The sequence below is a fragment of the Notolabrus celidotus genome, chromosome 19, assembly GCF_009762535.1.
Source record: "Notolabrus celidotus isolate fNotCel1 chromosome 19, fNotCel1.pri, whole genome shotgun sequence".
In the NCBI taxonomy this organism is placed as follows: Eukaryota; Metazoa; Chordata; class Actinopteri; order Labriformes; family Labridae; genus Notolabrus; species Notolabrus celidotus.
The window spans coordinates 4,450,285-4,468,601 of NC_048290.1; the positions used below are offsets into that span (position 1 = coordinate 4,450,285).

The window sequence follows — 18,317 nt, forward strand, 5'->3', positions numbered from 1 at the left end:
TCAGTTGACCTGGGTTATCAATGGGCCATTTAGAGGGCTGTGATCACTCTGTGAGCCTGAGGGGGGGTTACAGTGAACTCCATTATAAAACAAATGGGCAGAAACGGAAATCAGAAAACGCACACACGCTACACAGCCGACAGATAAACCTCAGGAGATTCCTCATTTCATACCGGACAGATGATTTCAATCACAGCACCCTGATAAGGAGTGACACGATGCACCTCATTATACTCCTGTATCCGGACCTGCTTTGCCGTGTCACGTTTTTCCCATTAGCCGGTCGTCTGCTTTAATCAAATGTGACAGCTGGGATAGAAACTGTTTTGTACATCCGTGCGCTCAGACATCAGGAGGAAGAAGAAAGAGCTCCAGGGAAGTTATAATTTTAGGTATGCAGTAGAAAGAAATCAAAAGTATGGAAAGAGGATTAGGGCCACTGAAAATAAATATAAAAATTGAGGACAATTTCTTGGGGATTAGTATCAACCTGAGAATTCTGACTCTGATTTGTAACATTAATCTCATAATTCTGACTTTAATCTCAAAATTCTGACTTTAATCTCATAATTCTGACTTTTTTCTCATAATTCTGACTTTAATCTCATTATTCTGACTTTAATCTCATAATTCTGACTTTTTTCTCATAATTCTGACTTTAATCTCATTATTCTGACTTTAATCTCATAATTCTGACTTTCTCTTAATTCTGTCTTTAATCTCAAAATTCTGACTTTGATCTCATAATTCTGACTTTAATCTCAAAATTCTGACTTTTTTCTCATAATTCTGACTTTAATCTCATAATTCTGACTTTTTTCTCATTATTCTGACTTTTTTCTCATTATTCTGACTTTAATCTCATAATTCTGACTTTAATCTCAGAATTCTTACTTTCTCATAATTCTGACTTTAATCTCAAAATTCTGACTTTAATCTCATAATTCTGACTTTAATCTCATAATTCTGACTTTAATCTCAGAATTCTGACTTTAATCTCAGAATTCTTACTTTAATCTCAAAATTCAGACTTTAATCTCAGAATTCTGACTTTAATCTCAAAATTCAGACTTTAATCTCAAAATTCAGACTTTAATCTCAGAATTCTGACTAATCTCAGAATTCTTACTTTCTCATTATTCTGACTTTAATCTCTGAATTCTTACTTTAATCTCAAAATTCAGACTTTAATCTCAGAATTCTTACTTTAATCTCAAAATTCAGACTTTAATCTCAGAATTCTTACTTTAATCTCAAAATTCAGACTTTAAATTCAGACTTTAATCTCAGAATTCTGACTTTAATCTCAGAATTCTGACTTTTAATCTCATAATTCAGACTTTAATCTCTGAATTCTTGATTTAATCTCATAATTCCGACTTTTTTCTAAGAATTCTGACTTTAATCTCATAATCCTGAGTCTGACATTAATCTCAGAATTCTGACTTTTTCCTCGTAATTCTGACTTTAATCTCATAAATCACATAATTCTGACTTTAATCTCATAATACTGACTTTAATCTCAGAATTCTGATTTTAATCTCAGAATTTTTACTTTTTTTTGAGAATAATAATTTAAAAAACAATTGACAATGATTTTCTCATTTTTTTCAGTGGCCCTAATCCTCTTCCGTACAAAAGGTTGTCTGTTTTGCATCCAAATGTTGAATTTCACCTGAGATTTGTTAATCAAAAAACAACATAAGCACTTCTTTGGATTACAGGTGATCAGCAGCAGCTGGAGCGTCTGACAAACAACCCTTGAGAAATGTCGTCTCATTCTCATCATATCTAAAATAAATTCAAAGCTGCTGAAGGAGGTAAGCAGTCAACATGTCGTACCACAGCTGCTGATCCGAATGCATCATAGATGACATAAATCTGAAACATTACATCAGTTCAAATGTCAACGACGTGTCTCTCCCACAGACCCTACAACAGCTTAATCTTTATCGCACGTCATAACCTCCCACAACCACATCTGCTTCACAGCTGCCACCGTTAGAGTCACACTGATGTCAGAGTTTAAACGCCGCTCTTATCACATCCCCAGTGATCCGGTCTCTTTTGGTACCAAAGAACATAAAGCTGGTGTTGCCAAAAAAGTCCCACGTTACCTAACACAATACATAAGTGCTCACTGTCTTATGTAACTGGGACTTGTAATGTCTAATTGAACAAATAAACTCGGAGACACAAGAACATTATCTTTATTCACAGACAAATCCACTCATTATTATCTGATTCCAGCTTTAAAAGTTTCATTTTGTGTGGATTTGAGTCTAAACCCTGAAAGGTAGACCGTTAACAATGACATCTGATGAAAAGAAGCTGCATGAATACACCCGTGATGAGCTGTAACCGGAAACTGAATATTAGTCCAAGCTTAAGGGCAATAACAAGATCTTGAAACCGGATTAGGAAACAAAAATTAGGATTTCTTTTATAGATAATAAAAGATCTAAAAGCCTGTGACACATCAAAATAATCGGAGCTAACAACAGGGTTTCTGCATCCCTTTAATAATCAAATTTAAGACCCAAGCAAGGAAAATGAATGCCTGTTAACATGCACAGTTCAATTGAGCTACAGTTATAGCTTGATGAGCAAATTGGAGGTGGTGATACGCCCACTTTCAGCTACTTAACAATAAACAAGCTAGCAAGAAGCTAACTGGTTGTGGAGCAGTAAAAACAAGGGCAGCTTTAAGGCTCTGTATCTTTCGTACATACTCTACAATTAAGATGCATGCTATCTCTCAGGCTAATGGTGATATCCAACATTACTACCTGGCTTCCCTCTATGCATTCATGCTGTTCGATTCCTGAGCATGTGCAGAACACCGAGGCCAGCTTGAGGCTGATTGAGGTGTATACATGCAAGAGAAAATAGATCCCCAATCGCATTATGTATGCAGATTTGGGGATGCATGCTATCTCTCAGGCTAATGGTGATATCCAACATTACTACCTGGCTTCCCTCTATGCATTCATGCTGTTGGATTCCTGAGCATGTGCAGAACACCTAGGCCAGCTTGAGGTTGATTGAGGTGTATACATGCAAGAGAAAATAGATCCTCAAACTCATTATGTATGCAGATTTGGGGAAATTCACCTTAGTGCAATTTAAGTCAGACTAAAATTTTACCATGCATTTTAAAAGTCCTGTTTTAATTAATCAATTAATTAATTATTATTGCTTTAACATTTAGTTATCTTATTTACTGATTTATTTATTGATAGATTATTATTTATTTATTTATTTTATTGTTATAATCATTGCTTTAACATTAAGTTATCTTATTTATTTAATTATCTATTTATTCTTGTATTCATCTGATCTTATTAACTCTATCTTATTTTTAACTTTTCTTTCAACTCTTACTTATTTTATTTTATTTTTAAGTATTTTATCTCTAATCATGCCTTTCATAATTTTACCCATTGCTGTTGTTTCCTGTTTGTTCTATTGTGAAGCACTTTGGGCTGCATGTTTAATATGGATGAAAGGTGCTATATAAATAAAGCTGAGTTGAGTGATTTACTTATTTTTATTTCTATTTTTCTCTTCCTTCCTTTTATTTCTATATATATTATTTACTCTTATTAATTTATCTATTTAAAAAGGTATGTCTTATGTTTTTATGTTATATATTTAATGAAAGTATATAGATAAAGATGTATAAATGACTGTTTAAGTTGCCTAAACCAAAATAAAAACTAAGTTAAAGAAAGTCCAGTTTTAGTCAGACTTATACAATAAATATATATCTTTTAACATCCTGTAAATCAATGATTAGTCCACAGCAAAAATTGGCTTTTAACACAGGTGTAGCATTTTTTTTAAATCTTGTAAATCACTTAAACTAGTTGTTCTCCCCTTCATAGAACAATTCAACTCCCTGTATATTTGATCTTGTAGCCAAATTTCCTTGAACTTACATCGCCCAATCTCCTTCTCTCTTTTGTTTACACTTTGTGAATGCATACGCAACATGCTGACGTAAATGCTGTAAGCAAGAACATCCTAAAACACTGACTGTCCAAAGTTTACAGGTCCGTGTCTAAAGTTTAAGACCTCTTGCACAGAAACATAAAACATCTTATGACCTTCAGTTTTAAGAATCTAATGCAAAACTTTTCAAGGAACAGTGTGAGCTCTGATTAAATTATGAGACATATGAAGAAGAATCAATAGAGCAGAATAATCACAAGCATTTCTTTGCTATACCACACATCTGTGATTTACAGAGGTTACACAACGTCTGCTTGAAAACAACTGAGGGAATCATCCGGTTGATTTGTTCATTGTTTAATTGACTAATTGTATCATCTTCCTCCTCGACTGCATGCTTACCTAACCATAACTGCTCTATTGTTCAGTGTGATTGTGAGGTTTACAGCAAAACACCATAACACAGGAACCCTGTCCTGAACGGATGTCTTCTAATATCATTACTTTATCAGTGAAAACTTATTTCCACTTTCAATACTTGAGCTTTAAACCCACTTCTAATTGAACCAACATACCTCAGTTTATTGTTCAGAATGAGTTCACTTTGACCCACTAATTCAATATGATCTATAGTCTTCTGTGTTTCAGTCCCCTTTGAGTTATCTTACTGAAACTGTTGTGTATTGTACGATTGAAATTCCTCAGGGCTGACCTTGACAGGACAGTAAATGTTCTCTGGCTCACAGATAAAGCCTGCCGTTCCCTGGAGTCAGGGGGTGATCATGCATAACTTTCCTTGAGTGATAAATTACACTGACATTCTGTGTTAGATGATGAAGACAAGTACAACCCAGCTTATGTCGGGAGAGGGAATTCTGACACTTTGAATAAATCAGCCGAGCTCGCAGACATTCATCTTTACAAAGCCGAGCGCTGCGAAATGAAGAGAATGACTCCTGTGTCGTTTTTAAAAAGCAGTTCGACAGGCAAGTGTGAAAACCACATTGTTGCACCACGAAGAACTGCAGACACACACACAGTGAAGAAGACACATACAATAGAGTGCACATACAGTGTATGTGTGGGAGCGTGTGAAAAGCAGCTGCCCCCTCCTCTCAGGGAGCACAGGAAGCTCAAGACAATACAGAGGCTTCATGCAGGGTTCAGCTCCAAACTGTTCCCTCCAGCAGCAGCCTGCCTCCGAGCAGGCCCAGCAACCGATCAGACCCACAACATATCCGCTAGGCTGGATATTTATAACTCAGGGAAGCTGCAGCTCCGCGACACAAATTCTTGAGTTTCCTCAGGAGGTGCGCTTCACTGATGAGATGAATGCAACTGTGTGTCACAAGCAGGTTAGGTGACATTCACCTATGTTGCGTAGTGAAAAAGCACCAAAACAAGGGGATGAAAGTTCAACTCACTCCCCTGACAGTCAGCCACCAACCACAGGTGACGTGGAAATGAAACCCTGACGGTGACACTGACGAGGGTTGTTCGAACTGAAACTTGGTGGTGAATTACAACAGAATAAAAAAGGTCAGGTACTGTTCACCTCTCAGAAAACTTAAATTGGGTTCCGATAAATAAAAATGAAAGCTTTGCATCGTGTGCACAGCTTCCTGTGAGGATCAGTCTCAGTGACTATCTCGTAAATTAGAGCAACCGCCTGTCCAGTTGTATAAACATGAGCTACCATGCATGGTTAATGTTGCAGTGTTACAATATCATTCAGGCAGATGAGTTTAGTCCAAAGTGACACATCTGAGAGGAAGCACAACACGAGCAAGAGGAACACATGTAAGTGCCACTACTTGCTTCAAGTTTAATCAGACACAGCTGCTGACAGGGAGCTCTACAGGCAATACGCAGGGTTTGTAGAAGCACTTCTTTGGTGTGTGTTTTTAAGTTTTGTCACCCGTTTCATCATCATTATGAAGATTCTAATTCAAGTCTGCAACATCCCCAGTTTAATCCATAGACTGTACAAGTAATGGATAGTATCCGTGACATCACCAAGTGGCAACCTCTGGTCTAAAAATATGAGGCAAATGCAGAAGTGCTAAAAACTGCAGGTCATCGAGTGTCTGCAGAACCGGAAACCACATACACACCAATTCAAAAAAGCTGATCTTTACAGCAGAAATAAACATGTTTACAGCCTGGTACAAAAACAAGTGTAGTCTGGATAGCTCATTTCACCATCGGCACACACTGTACAGGGGGGTGGATTTATAGATATTAAGATTACGAGTTTTCAGCTGACTTGATTGACAGGCGGGAACACTGTAGCCGTTGGTGAGGAGGCTCAAAGCCCGCCTCTTAATGTCACACTAACTCGACAGCAGATAGGTTTAGTTCAGCATTTCCAATATGGCTGCCGCCAACGATTAGCCTCCAAACAGCGCTTCAGAATCCAATGGGTGACATCACAGATACTACGTCTATTATTTATACAGTCTATGGCCGTCACCTATCTGTTCCTGAAGCGCTGTTTTGAAGCCAATCGGCGGCGGCAGCCATATTGGAAATGTTGAACTCAACATAACTTCTGTCAAGCTAGTGTGAGGTAAAGAGGCGGGCTTTGAGCCTCCTCGCCTCCAAGTCAGCTGTGCCTCCCGCTAAGGAAAACTCATAATCATGATATCGTCAAAATTGCTGCATTATGAAAAAAGTCACCCCCCGGACAGTGTGCCGATTGAGAAACGAGCTATCCAGACTACACTTGTTTTTTGTACCAGGCTGTAAACATGTTTATTTCTGCTGTAAAGATCTTGTTTTTGGAATTGGTTTGTATGTGGTTTCCGGTACTTCCTTCCAGACTCAAGTGGACACTTGAGGAACTGCAGCTTTTAACACTTCTGCACTGGCTTCAATCCTGGCGGCCGGAGGTTGCCGCTTGGTTTCACCATCATAATTGATGCCATTTAAGTTGTTTGTAGTTGAAACAGTCCAAAACATGGACAGGAAAAGATCCACACTTTAAAAGAGGACAAAGCAACAAAGCAAAGTGTAATGCATATATAAAGAGATGATGAGATATTAATTATTTAGCACTCTGAGGCAGCTGTTTGTGTGGACTCCAATTATTCTGAAACATGACTTGTAAGATTTATGTTCAAAAGTTCCCTCCATGTATAAACAAGCAGATAAAATGTAACCAGTGCTGTCTCTGCTGTTTTATGAGTAAATACACGAGACATTAATAATCGCTACAGGCTTTAAATTTGAGTATTATTGATGGGGCATCAGTTTACAGGGATAATTATAAAATGTTCGTTCTACTAATCATCCAGAAACAAGTGAAAGTCAAAGAGAGACGCTACCTCATGAATACTTTGTGGTTAAAGACGGTGAACATGTGTGATGCGGGTGTGTATTTGCCTCCTGTGTGTTCAGCTAGTGTTAAAAAGAGTACAAAAATAAGTCACCTATATTTGAACCTTGACTTTTCTTTTTTTACTCATTCAACATTTAAGCAATGAATTAATAAGAAATGAGATCTTTACAATCAAACTGTAGGCTGACTATAGTGTTAACCACATGAAAGAGAGCTCTTTGTTTTGATGACTGGAACAGAAAGAGCAGCTGAAAGTTTGCAGGGTTTAAAAGTTGTAAGCAGGTGCAGCAGTGTGACAGAAGTTTTCCAGTTTGTTTGTGTGGCGAGGTTGGGGTGGTCTCCGTGGTTTCTAAAGGGTAGGCTGCTGAGTGAGTCACACAGCTTGTTATTAAGGGATAAGCAGGGACTTTGAATTCGAACGTCAATCCACAAATTGAATTTAGAGATTCGTGTGCTTTTAACTTGGCCATTTCAAATTCTGATTAGGCTCCTTCACAGAGAAGCTAAGCAGCGTCTCACAAGACATCCAGGAGGGAAAAGGCCAAGAAGGGATGACTAATAGATTAAAGTATGTGCAGGAATCCATCACCTCGCTCTGCAGACAATCACATTAGCTCCATTAAAGCCTGTCTTTGTGTAAAAGGAAAAAAAAGCTCCTTGAAGCCCGGGCAGTTTATAGCTTTCTCTATAAACACATCACAGCAAAAATGTAGAATATGTGGCTGCTAGCAGGTCAACAAGCTATAAAATGACCATCAATACTTGGAATTTATGTTGTATTTATGTCTTTGTAAACAGAAGTCCATTCTGTGGACAAAGGTTGCGTTTGTTCCAAGACTCTCAGAAACTTTTGTTCTAATCCGTTCATTCATCCAGGAAAGCAGGAAGTAAGCAGATAGAGCACTGATGCAAACCTTATGCTGCTTTGGTCTTGTGTTGTGTCGCGAAAAGAGGCCTTAACTGAGGTCTGATCGACTGAGGTCGACTAACATGACAGCTTTAAGACTGAACAATCAATCAATTAGTCATCTCAGTAATCGGCAGTATATGTTTTAAAAATCAATCCATTCTTCAGCTAATTGCAAGGATGAATATGACAAAACTTTGTGCACTTTTTGTTGTGTATTGTTAGATGCAAACACCAGTGATTTTTCTTGATTATATGCTGTGTTAAGTCAAAGGTTAAAACCACAGACTGACATCACCCATCTGTTTCTGAAGCGTTGTTTTGAAGCCAATTGCGGCGGGTGCCATATTGGAAATGCTGAACGAGCTAGTGTGAGGTAAAGAGGCAGGCTTTGAGCCTCCTAACCAACAGCTATGTGTTCCCGCCTGTCAGTGGATCCTCGATGAACTGCATATTTTAGCACTTCCTCATTGGCCTCATATTTATAGGCCGGAGGTTGCTACTTGGTGACGTCACACATCTGTTCCTGAGAGCTGTTTTGAAGCCAATCTTCGGTGGTTGCAGCCATATTGGAAATGCTGAACTCAACCTAACTTCTGTCAAGCTAGTATGAGGTCAAGAGGCGGGGTTTGAGCCTCCTAGCCAACAGCTACAGTGTTCTCGCCTGTCAATCAAGGCAGTCATGTCCTTAAATGGGCGAAACTGGTAATCTTAATATCTTCTGAACTATCACCCCTGTTAATTGTGTGTGGATAGAGAAATTAGCTACTTAGACCCAAGGCTGTAAACATGTTTATTATTATAAGATTGTCTTCTTTGAATGGGTGTGTATCATAGACTGTATAAAATATGGACGTAGTATCCGTGACGTCACCCATCTGTTTCTGAAGAGCTGTTTTGAGACCAATCGGCTGCGGCAGCCATATTGCTTCTGTCGAGCCAGTGTGACGTAAAGAGGCGGGCTTTGAGCCTCCTAGCCAACAGCTGCAGTGTTCCCACAGGCAGCTGTGCCTCTCATTGGAAGACTGGTAATCTCAATATCTTCGAAATTGCCGAATTAGAAAAAAATTCACCCCCCTCACAGTGAGAGGACATCGAGAAATTAGCTATTCAGACTACACTCATCTTTTGTACCAGGCTGTAAACATGTTTATTAATGCTGCAAAGATCGTCTTTTCCCCATTCATGTGTATGTGACTTCCGGTACTTCTGGAGCCAGCCTCAAGCGGATCCTCGATGAACTGCAGCTTTTAACACTCCCGCATTGACTCATATTTTTAGACCGGAGGTTGCCGCTTGGTGTGTATGTGGTTTCCTGTGTTTCTGCAGCCAGCCTCTAGTGGACACTAGAAGAACTGCAGTTTATAACACTTCCACATGGGCTTCATATTTTGAGACCAGAGTTGCCGCTTGGTTAAAACAGAGAAAAGGTCAAAGATCACTGTGCAAAAATTCAATCTATTGCAGCTGTGAAGTTTTAAATGCAGGACTGACCATCAATCATTTTCATAACTGGGTTATCTGTTGTTATTTATTCTGCAAAATGTCTGAAATTGAGAAAACTACCCATGATACTGCTCATATGCTTGAACAAAGCAGAACTCAGTGACCGCCTCAGCAGAGAAAAGCAGCTAAATGTCACATTTCAGAAGCTGCAGCTCAGACATTTCTAATCTGGATTAACCACTTTAACAGTTGACCGTGCGTATTGGTGGAAACCTTTTTCAATAAACACCCCTAGGCTGCAAGTAGTGATGATTATCGCTGTCGATTAATCCACTGATTAGATTTTGGTTAAAATCAATCATTCAGTTTCAAAAAATATTTCCAAAACTAGTTATAAAATGTTTCACAATTTTCCATTGCCTTAGGGGGAGTCTGTAAATAGATCTTTTATCCGTCCAACAGTCCGAAATCCAAAGAAAGCGCGCTCATTATGCTTTGTGAAACAGATAAGAGCAGAAAATCCTCACATTTGAGGAGCTGGGACCAGAGAAGAAGTAATGGAAGTAATGAAGACAATAGATCTATTGTCAAATATTTGATCACTGACTGTACTCCTGTTTGGCAGCATTTGGGAATCGCATTTTTATACTACGTCATGCATCTTACGATAAACACCTTAACAAACCTGTAAACATACCAACGCCACAACAGCTGATTCTCTCTGTCATAAAACCCTCCAGTGAAGATGAGCCATAGGATATTGATCAACAGGTAGATTAAAAATAGAAGAGTGCACAAAAGAAGAAGAGGAAGATGAGAAAAGCTTTCTACCCTTTGGCTAGTGGAGGCCATCCCTCGTGCTGTGAGCGTAAAGGACAGTTAACTTTTACTCATGTGATCTGACCCATCAGATGACTTGTGTACACACGAGGGAGCTGCGTGTGAGAGAGAACTGAACCTCAAAGTCGTTCACATTCCTTCAAAACTCAGCGGGCTATGAAATGTAGTTGCTATTTGGATCTCAAAAACATATTGACTGAGGCGTAGTGAGGAGAAAATGTTTACCTAGGGATGTTTGACACACAGTAAATTATCCTCACTTATCTAAAAACCCTTTGGACTAGTCAGGCGTGAGCACTGACTTGTCTCCATTGGTATGCATGACATGAGCACGCTGCACCTTCACAGGTGGCACTCCCTCCGTGAGTCAGCAGGTCTTTTATACTTGATTCAAGTAAACAGCAACGATGACGATGGCAACAGAACCTTCTAGAGTCGGGCACCATGTCACAACTCTAGTTATAGTAATCCTCCTGCATTGTTGAATACTACTCCCTAATTTAACAATACTACATGACTGAGGACTATTATTACATAAAGAAGTTGTGCATCAGACATTTTAAAGGCTGTTGAGCTGTCTCATGTTAAATTTAGTGTTTCCTTTATGTTATTGTTATTTTTGTTGCTGGGGCATTTCTTGGGGGACTTGGGGCTTAGCTGAACCAATATTAGCATAGCTTGTTTACAAGGAGCTCAGTTGTTATGTCAATATTTCTTTCAAATTTTAGTGCCTTATTTTATTTATTTACTTATCTTATTATTTCCTTTTTTAATTTAGTTTTTTTAGTTTTTATTTATTCATATTTTTTGATCATGATCATACTTATTTATTATTATTATCATTATTAATATTATTATTATTTACCGTTATTCAAATATTCCTAAAATGTTTTTCATTTTATTTTTTCTTATTTTCATTTTACAAATTTTATTTTGTGTATTTATTTTATTTCATCATCATCATCATTATTATTATTATTATTATTATTATTATTATTATTATTGTTATTGTTATTATTAATATTATTATTATTATTATCATTATCATTATTGTTATTGATATTATTGATATTATTATTGTTATTATTAATATTAATATTAATATTATTGTTGTTATTATTAATATTATTATTATTATTATTATTATTATTATTATCATTATTATCATCATTATTATCATCATTATCATTATTATTATTATTACTATTATTATTATTATTGTTATTATTATTATTATTATTATTATTATTATTATTATTATTATTATTATTTCTTACCATTATTGACCCTTTTCTTCTTGTTTTATAGGTTTTTCAGGTATTGGGTGGTTCAGGGATGTCCATATATATATGTATGTTTTTTACATAAACTTGTTCAAATATTCAGATTTTTTTAATGTTGTTTTTTCCCTTTCTTTTTATTTTATGATTTTTTTAATTTATTTTTTATTCCTGACTGTTATTTATCCCTTTTTGTCTTGTTTTATAGTTTTTCAGGTATCAGGTGGTTGTACATGTATGTGTTTGTACATATACTTGTTCTAATATTCAGAAAAAAGATATAAATAAAGTTTAAAAAAAATAAGAATTCAGTGCCATGCTTTGTTTTTCCCAAACAAACAGACCTCTTAATTAAAACCTGTGTGATACCAAAATAAAAAGTCACGCCGTTCCCTAAAGCTCCCACCTTTTTTCAGCTTAACAGCAGACAATTGTTTTCTTCACCAGCCACAAATATGCCTCTGAATGGAATGTAGGTGTGTACTCAGGTGTGTTAACTCTAGACTAATATGCTGTTGACACATATCCTGCTGTGTTATCGGCTGTTTGATGACTCTATATAGAAAAAACTGTGACTTGATTACAGAATTTATGTAAAATTAATCGTGATCCCCCGTTGTGAGGGTTTTATTATCCCGCCCCGACTCCTCCAGAGTAAGTCATTCATCCAGTTTAAAGAAAAGACCAAACACCAGTAAAAATCTGCCCTGTAGACTAAACAGCAAACTGTGACCGGCAAACATTCAAAGGTCCAACAACCACCTGGTATCTCACAGTGGGCTGGTTGCACGACATTGCATCATTCAGTGTCCATGTAACCTTTCGAAGCCACAGGCTCAGTTATAACAGTTCACATGGCCATCATGCAGAGCAGCAGTAAGCAGCAGTTGCAGTATTAAGTAGAAACTCTAGAGCAGCCAATTTGTTGACCACTTCTCGGTCCCCAGCGGCACAGCTTGGCCTCCACTTGTCCCAGATGTCAGTCCTGCCCTTGTCTGTGTTGTCCACAGAGACAGAGAGGGATATTTCCTGTGTGAACCAACACCCAGACGCAGAGTACGAAAAAAAACCCCAACAATCACAGATAACAATCTAGTGTACATTTGCATAGGCATGACAATTCTCAGAAGTAAATTGATGCCACTAATATCAGCATATCTGTGTACTCTAGACAGGAAGTTTACTGGACAGCCAGGCACGTACACTCCGGCAATTTGAAGGGGTGTGGAGGGGGGGGATTAGAGCAGGGAGGGGGGGGAATGGGGGTGGAAGGACGGGGAGGCAGGGAGGCAGGGAGGAGGGGTTGAAGTTTCCTCACAGTCCCATAGCAACAGGGCCTGCTGGCGAGGGAGGCCTCCAGAATGCACCGTAGTTTACAGAAGAGATAAACATTGACTTTGCCACCCGGAGAAGCAAATCTGATTTCAGTAATGGCGCACTGCATGACTTAAAACACAGATCAGACAACGCCGAAAAACAAACAGTGAAGCTGCAGGCACATCAGCAGATGTTACATCTACTTTGGCTGCAGAATTAAAAGAGAGAGCACAGCAGGTATCTGGGACACTAATGCCACAGTATTGAGGTTTAACGGCTAACGCTGTTGCTTCAAATCAACCACAGAAGAAGAAGTAGAAGCCAATCCTTTATTTGCTGTGTCATTATGAACAGAGCATTACCTCACAACTTTATTTAAGCCAAGTGTTTGAAGCCACTGGAAAACCATATAATCTAAAGGAGTACTTGGAATCACAGTCAATCCAAATAAGACAGATTGACATTTAAGCGTGTGTAAACTTTCTGGATTTGGGATCCAATAGTTATGGTAAATATTATGAAAAGCAAACAGTTAATGTGACCAACACCCAATCAGAAGAGCAGCAACATGCACCCAGGATAAGCTTTAGGCATTTCAGCTAACTACTCTACTCAGAAGTAGGCATTTTACAACTCATGACTGTACATGACTAATTAATATGACTAATTTCAGATGGTAAGGCTTCTTCTTCTTCCTCCTGTTTCTGAATCACAGGCCTCAAATGTATAAAAGCAGTTTGTGTAGCAAGACAGACATCAATCAGAAACTGTCTTATTTAAGTGATGAACCTCCACTTTCTCTAAAGACGCTCATTGAGACCTTTAACTTTGGTATCATGCATGCATTTCTACTATTTCACGCCAACTTTCCAGAGACTTTGAAGGGGGATCCATCCATGCAAGCGCTCTTCTTGCGTCCCATATTCAATCACACACTTTCCATTAATCCAAAAAAAAAAAGCCTTTCATAAATTGGTTACACTTAAAGGCTCTACAGTGAGTATACATACAGCATTTATAGCGTCAGGCTTTGGTGCTGCACTGCTGGAAAAAACAGCAGCAGGCTGAGGAATGAAAAGACGTCTCTGTGAAGGTCTGAGAGTGGAAGAAAACTTGACTGGAAAATACTTTGGAGAGACTTTGCGGCTTTAATTGACTAACTTGAAGAATCGGGTCTTGGCTTTTTGGGAGGCGAAACAGATTACGGCTTTAAACATGTTACCTCTTATTCTAATGCTATTAAGGTTTAACACGAACACTACCAAATGTGCTGTCTTATAACTCTGTTTAAGTTAAACCCATGTAACCCATAGGCTTCATATCTCATTCTTACAAACTCACAATATTTCTGAGTATTTCTGATGTAAACAACCAGAATAGTCACACTAACATTATACATTGCAGGCAGTAAGTCATTGTAGTTTTTGTGTCTTTTTCCTCCTCTTGTGATTGTAGTTTCCTGGCCTCAATGTGTGTTAATTTTATACAAACCCAATGCTTAAACTTGGTTTTTGCAATGAGAACCCCCTATGAAGTAAATTGACCCCCCAAAACCAAACCACTTGTTAAGGTTAGCTAAAAAAAAAGGACATAATTAGGATAAAATTAAGTTAATATGGAATTTTTACCATTTATGTATAGCAAGATCTACCTTCCTTGATCAAATATTGCACTTTAAATCACCTTATGGCATTTTTATTGTGTTTTCAGGTAGTTTGATACTTTTTTAAGGCGGTTTTGGAATATTAGCATGCTATGTGTTCAAAAATAATGTTCTCAATGCATTAAATTAGATATAAGTGCAATTTCCCACCAATTTAACCATCTGAAGATCCAATGATTAATGGATCAGTTATTTATTTGCATTAAAAGGTATATTTTGATCTCATATTTGCCTATTATTTGATCAAAAGTACATTTTAAAACTCATTCAAACACAGATTTAGTGTCCTGAAGTTGTTCCATTCACTGGTGTTCTGTTATTCAGTAGAACAGCACTCTCTCCTGTGGTGGGATAAAATGTAAACACCGCAATTCAGTGGAGCTCACTTGTGTGATGCAATATCTGCCACCACATATTATCTAGAATAATGTGGCTCTCTGAACAAGTGGTGTCAACTTTGACTCAACTCATTACAACTCCATGCGTCATTGTTGTAGCGATGATGACATTCACCCTGCACTTTACATTTTAGGGGGAATTTTGTGTTCCATTGTTTACAGATACCAGCTTTACCTGTTTATGACATAATCTATTTCACTGAATTCCCCCCGGGTAATTAAAGTATTTCTGATTCTGATGAAGCTATCAACAGCCTTGCTTCTCCATACATCACTGATCTCCTGTCCTGTCATGTAAATGTTCCTCATGTGTCCCTCACAAGCGGCGACCAGGGAGCTTTCTGTTTTTATGCACCTAAACTGTGGAGCTCTCTGAACATTTAAACAGCCAGCCTCCTTGGTGTTATTAAAAGTAAACTTAAGATTTACCTTTTTAATCTGGCTTTTAACTTGGTGTAATTTCATTTTAGCCCTGGACTGCATGATTACTTTTATGACCATCATTTTAGCATCATTTTTATTTATTTTTTAATTATTCTATTTATTGTATTTTTCTGGTATTTATTTTATTTTATTGTTTGATTTGATTTTAATTAATTTATTATTATAATTAAGATTATTTAGAAGCTTCGTCCCATCGGCCATAGCACTGCTAAATAGAATGCCATTGTAATGTGTCCGGTGTGTTTATATGTGTCCGGTGTGTTTATATGTGTCCGGTGTGCATATATGTGTCCTGTGTGTTTATATGTGTTCGGTGTGTTCATATGTGTTCGGTGTGTTTATATGTGTCCAGTGTGTTCATATGTGTTCTGTGTGCATATATGTGTCCAGTGTGTTCATATGTGTTCGGTGTGCATATATGTGTCCAGTGTGTTCATATGTGTTCGGTGTGTTCATATGTGTCCAGTGTGTTCATATGTGTTCGGTGTGTTTATATGTGTCCTGTGTGTTTATATGTGTCCGGTGTGCATATATGTGTCCAGTGTGCTTATATGTGTCCAGTGTGTTTATATGTGTTCGGTGTGTTTATATGTGTTCGGTGTGTTTATATGTGTCCAGTGTGTACATATGTGTTCGGTGTGCATATATGTGTCCAGTGTGTTCATATGTGTCCTGTGTGTTCATATGTGTTCGGTGTGTTTATATGTGTTCGGTGTGTTTATATGTGTTCGGTGTGTTTATATGTTGTATGAGGTGCACCATTGTTGTGAGGCTGGATGGATGTTTATTGTTTATTGTGGTTATACATGTATTCCTGTACAGATGGTGGCAACAAATCTCCTTATTAAGGACAAATAAAAATCTATCTATCTATCTATTATTAGACAATATTTCATATCACATTCCTCTATCTTGCTTTATGCTTGTATCATTGTATCTATTGCTGTTGTTTGCTGTCTCTGTTCCTAATGAGGCATTTTGGGCTGCATGCTTGACTGTATGAAAGGTGCTATATAAATAAAAATGAGTTGATTTTGCAGAGCCATTATACCTTGATATTATCCCTGCCAATATCGGTATCATACCGTACCGTATCGTGAGTCACCCTGAGATTCCCACCCCTGATAGCCAATAAAAGCAGAAATCTGGTAGTTTGAGTTGCTGAAGCCTGCCTGACTTTAAGTGTTCTGCACAGCAGGCCATAACTGCTCTGCACTTATTAATAGAGTCTTTAGGGACACAGCCAGCTTGCTACATCCGCTGTGACAGACCATACGAGAGCTATCATATGCTGAATGTCTGAACAATATGACCACATGATGTCCAACACAGATGGTGGATGTAATGTTGAGGAAGAAGGGGTGGAGGAGGGAGGGGGGGTGAGTGAATGATACAGCACATGTACTGTAAGATAGTGAGCACAGGAGGATTCAAGATGACAAAAATTAACACAAGAATAAACAACAAATAAACACTTTGTTGCTTCCTGCGCGCAAGAGCTCTTCAGGGACAATGAGCGTGCTTGTTTCATCTCCATCTACTTCACAGGCCTTGGCCGTGATTTCTGCTCACATGTTTCCCTGCAAACCTTCCTCACAGGGTCAGGAAATGTCAGGCACAGATTTTCCAAGAGCTCAGCGGCTCATTTAGTCAATATCTCATTTGTATTAAGCGCCTTGAAAGTCATGCGTTTTGCGTAATGCGCGCATTAACGTGCCAAATAAGAGCATATCCGCTGTTAAAGGCTTATTAAAAGTGACATTTCCACTTACAGGAGTCTGTTATGATGTAATGCAGTGGTATACATTGTAACAAGTGTGTATCAGAGGAGTTTTGGTTACTTACAGAAAGTTTCCTGACCGGACCGAAGTTCATTTTGGGAACTCCGAGAAGAGAGGAAATCCCTGGGATTCAGACTTCGCTGTTTGAAAACCCCACCAGCTTTAAAGTCTCAAAAAGGACAAAATTAGGGTGAAGAATGAAAACAGCCACGCGAGTCCAGCTTACAAACTATCCGTGGTTTGGTTTCTTTCATGGGTTTCCTCGGATCACTCCAAACTTTAGCGCAGTTTTCAGGGAGAGGAGAAATCGGTCTGAGTTGAGAGGAGGACTTTTTTTTTTCTCCCTCAACGCAGCGTCTGACGTCACACAACCAATGAGCCAATCACAGCGCGTCCCCTTAGAAGACGAGTTAATGAGCGTGTGCGCAACTAGTGGCACAAAAACAAGTTCTCAATGCAAACAAATCCTGTTATCTGACTTTATACCTTACAAGTACTTTATGTTGGAAGGAGTGGAGAGTAAACAGGGAGATATCAGGTGGCTGGACAATTATTACTTTATGTTTGACCTTAAAAGCTTGAGAAAATGGATGGATTTGTGGGTAGTTAACCAGGCTGATTGGATAATTATTCATCAATTATGTAGCATATTTCTTTATTTTTTTATTTTACCTTTATTTTACCAGGAGTAGTCCCAGGAGTAGATACAGAGTCTATTTTACAAGGGAGTCCTGGCCAAGACAGCAGCATAAAAAGTTTCACAAATAGAAAAGGACAAAACTTAGCAGTGTTAAGCTCTAAAAAATGTGCACAAGCTGATCAGATCATCCTTTATCCTAGTTTTAAAATCCTCCAATCGAATTAAAGAATCCAGTTTCAGGCGACCCTGAAGCTCAAACCAAGAAGAGGGAGCAAAGACATTAAAAGCACTTTTACCAAAGACAGAG

The 18,317-nt window shown here is 38.0% G+C and overlaps 1 protein-coding gene across 1 annotated transcript in view; it reads right to left on the reverse strand.

Annotated features, from left to right (window-relative positions):
- The window catches only part of tnfrsfa (tumor necrosis factor receptor superfamily, member a), a 43,134-nt gene extending 25,394 nt beyond the window's left edge, over positions 1 to 17,740 (reverse strand). The window contains exon 1 of the mRNA XM_034710227.1: positions 17,435 to 17,740. Within this exon, the coding sequence (XP_034566118.1) occupies positions 17,435 to 17,464 (30 nt within the window). The 5' untranslated portion in view covers positions 17,465 to 17,740. The remainder of the gene's footprint in view (positions 1 to 17,434) is intronic.
- Between the last annotated feature and the right edge of the window lie 577 nt (positions 17,741 to 18,317).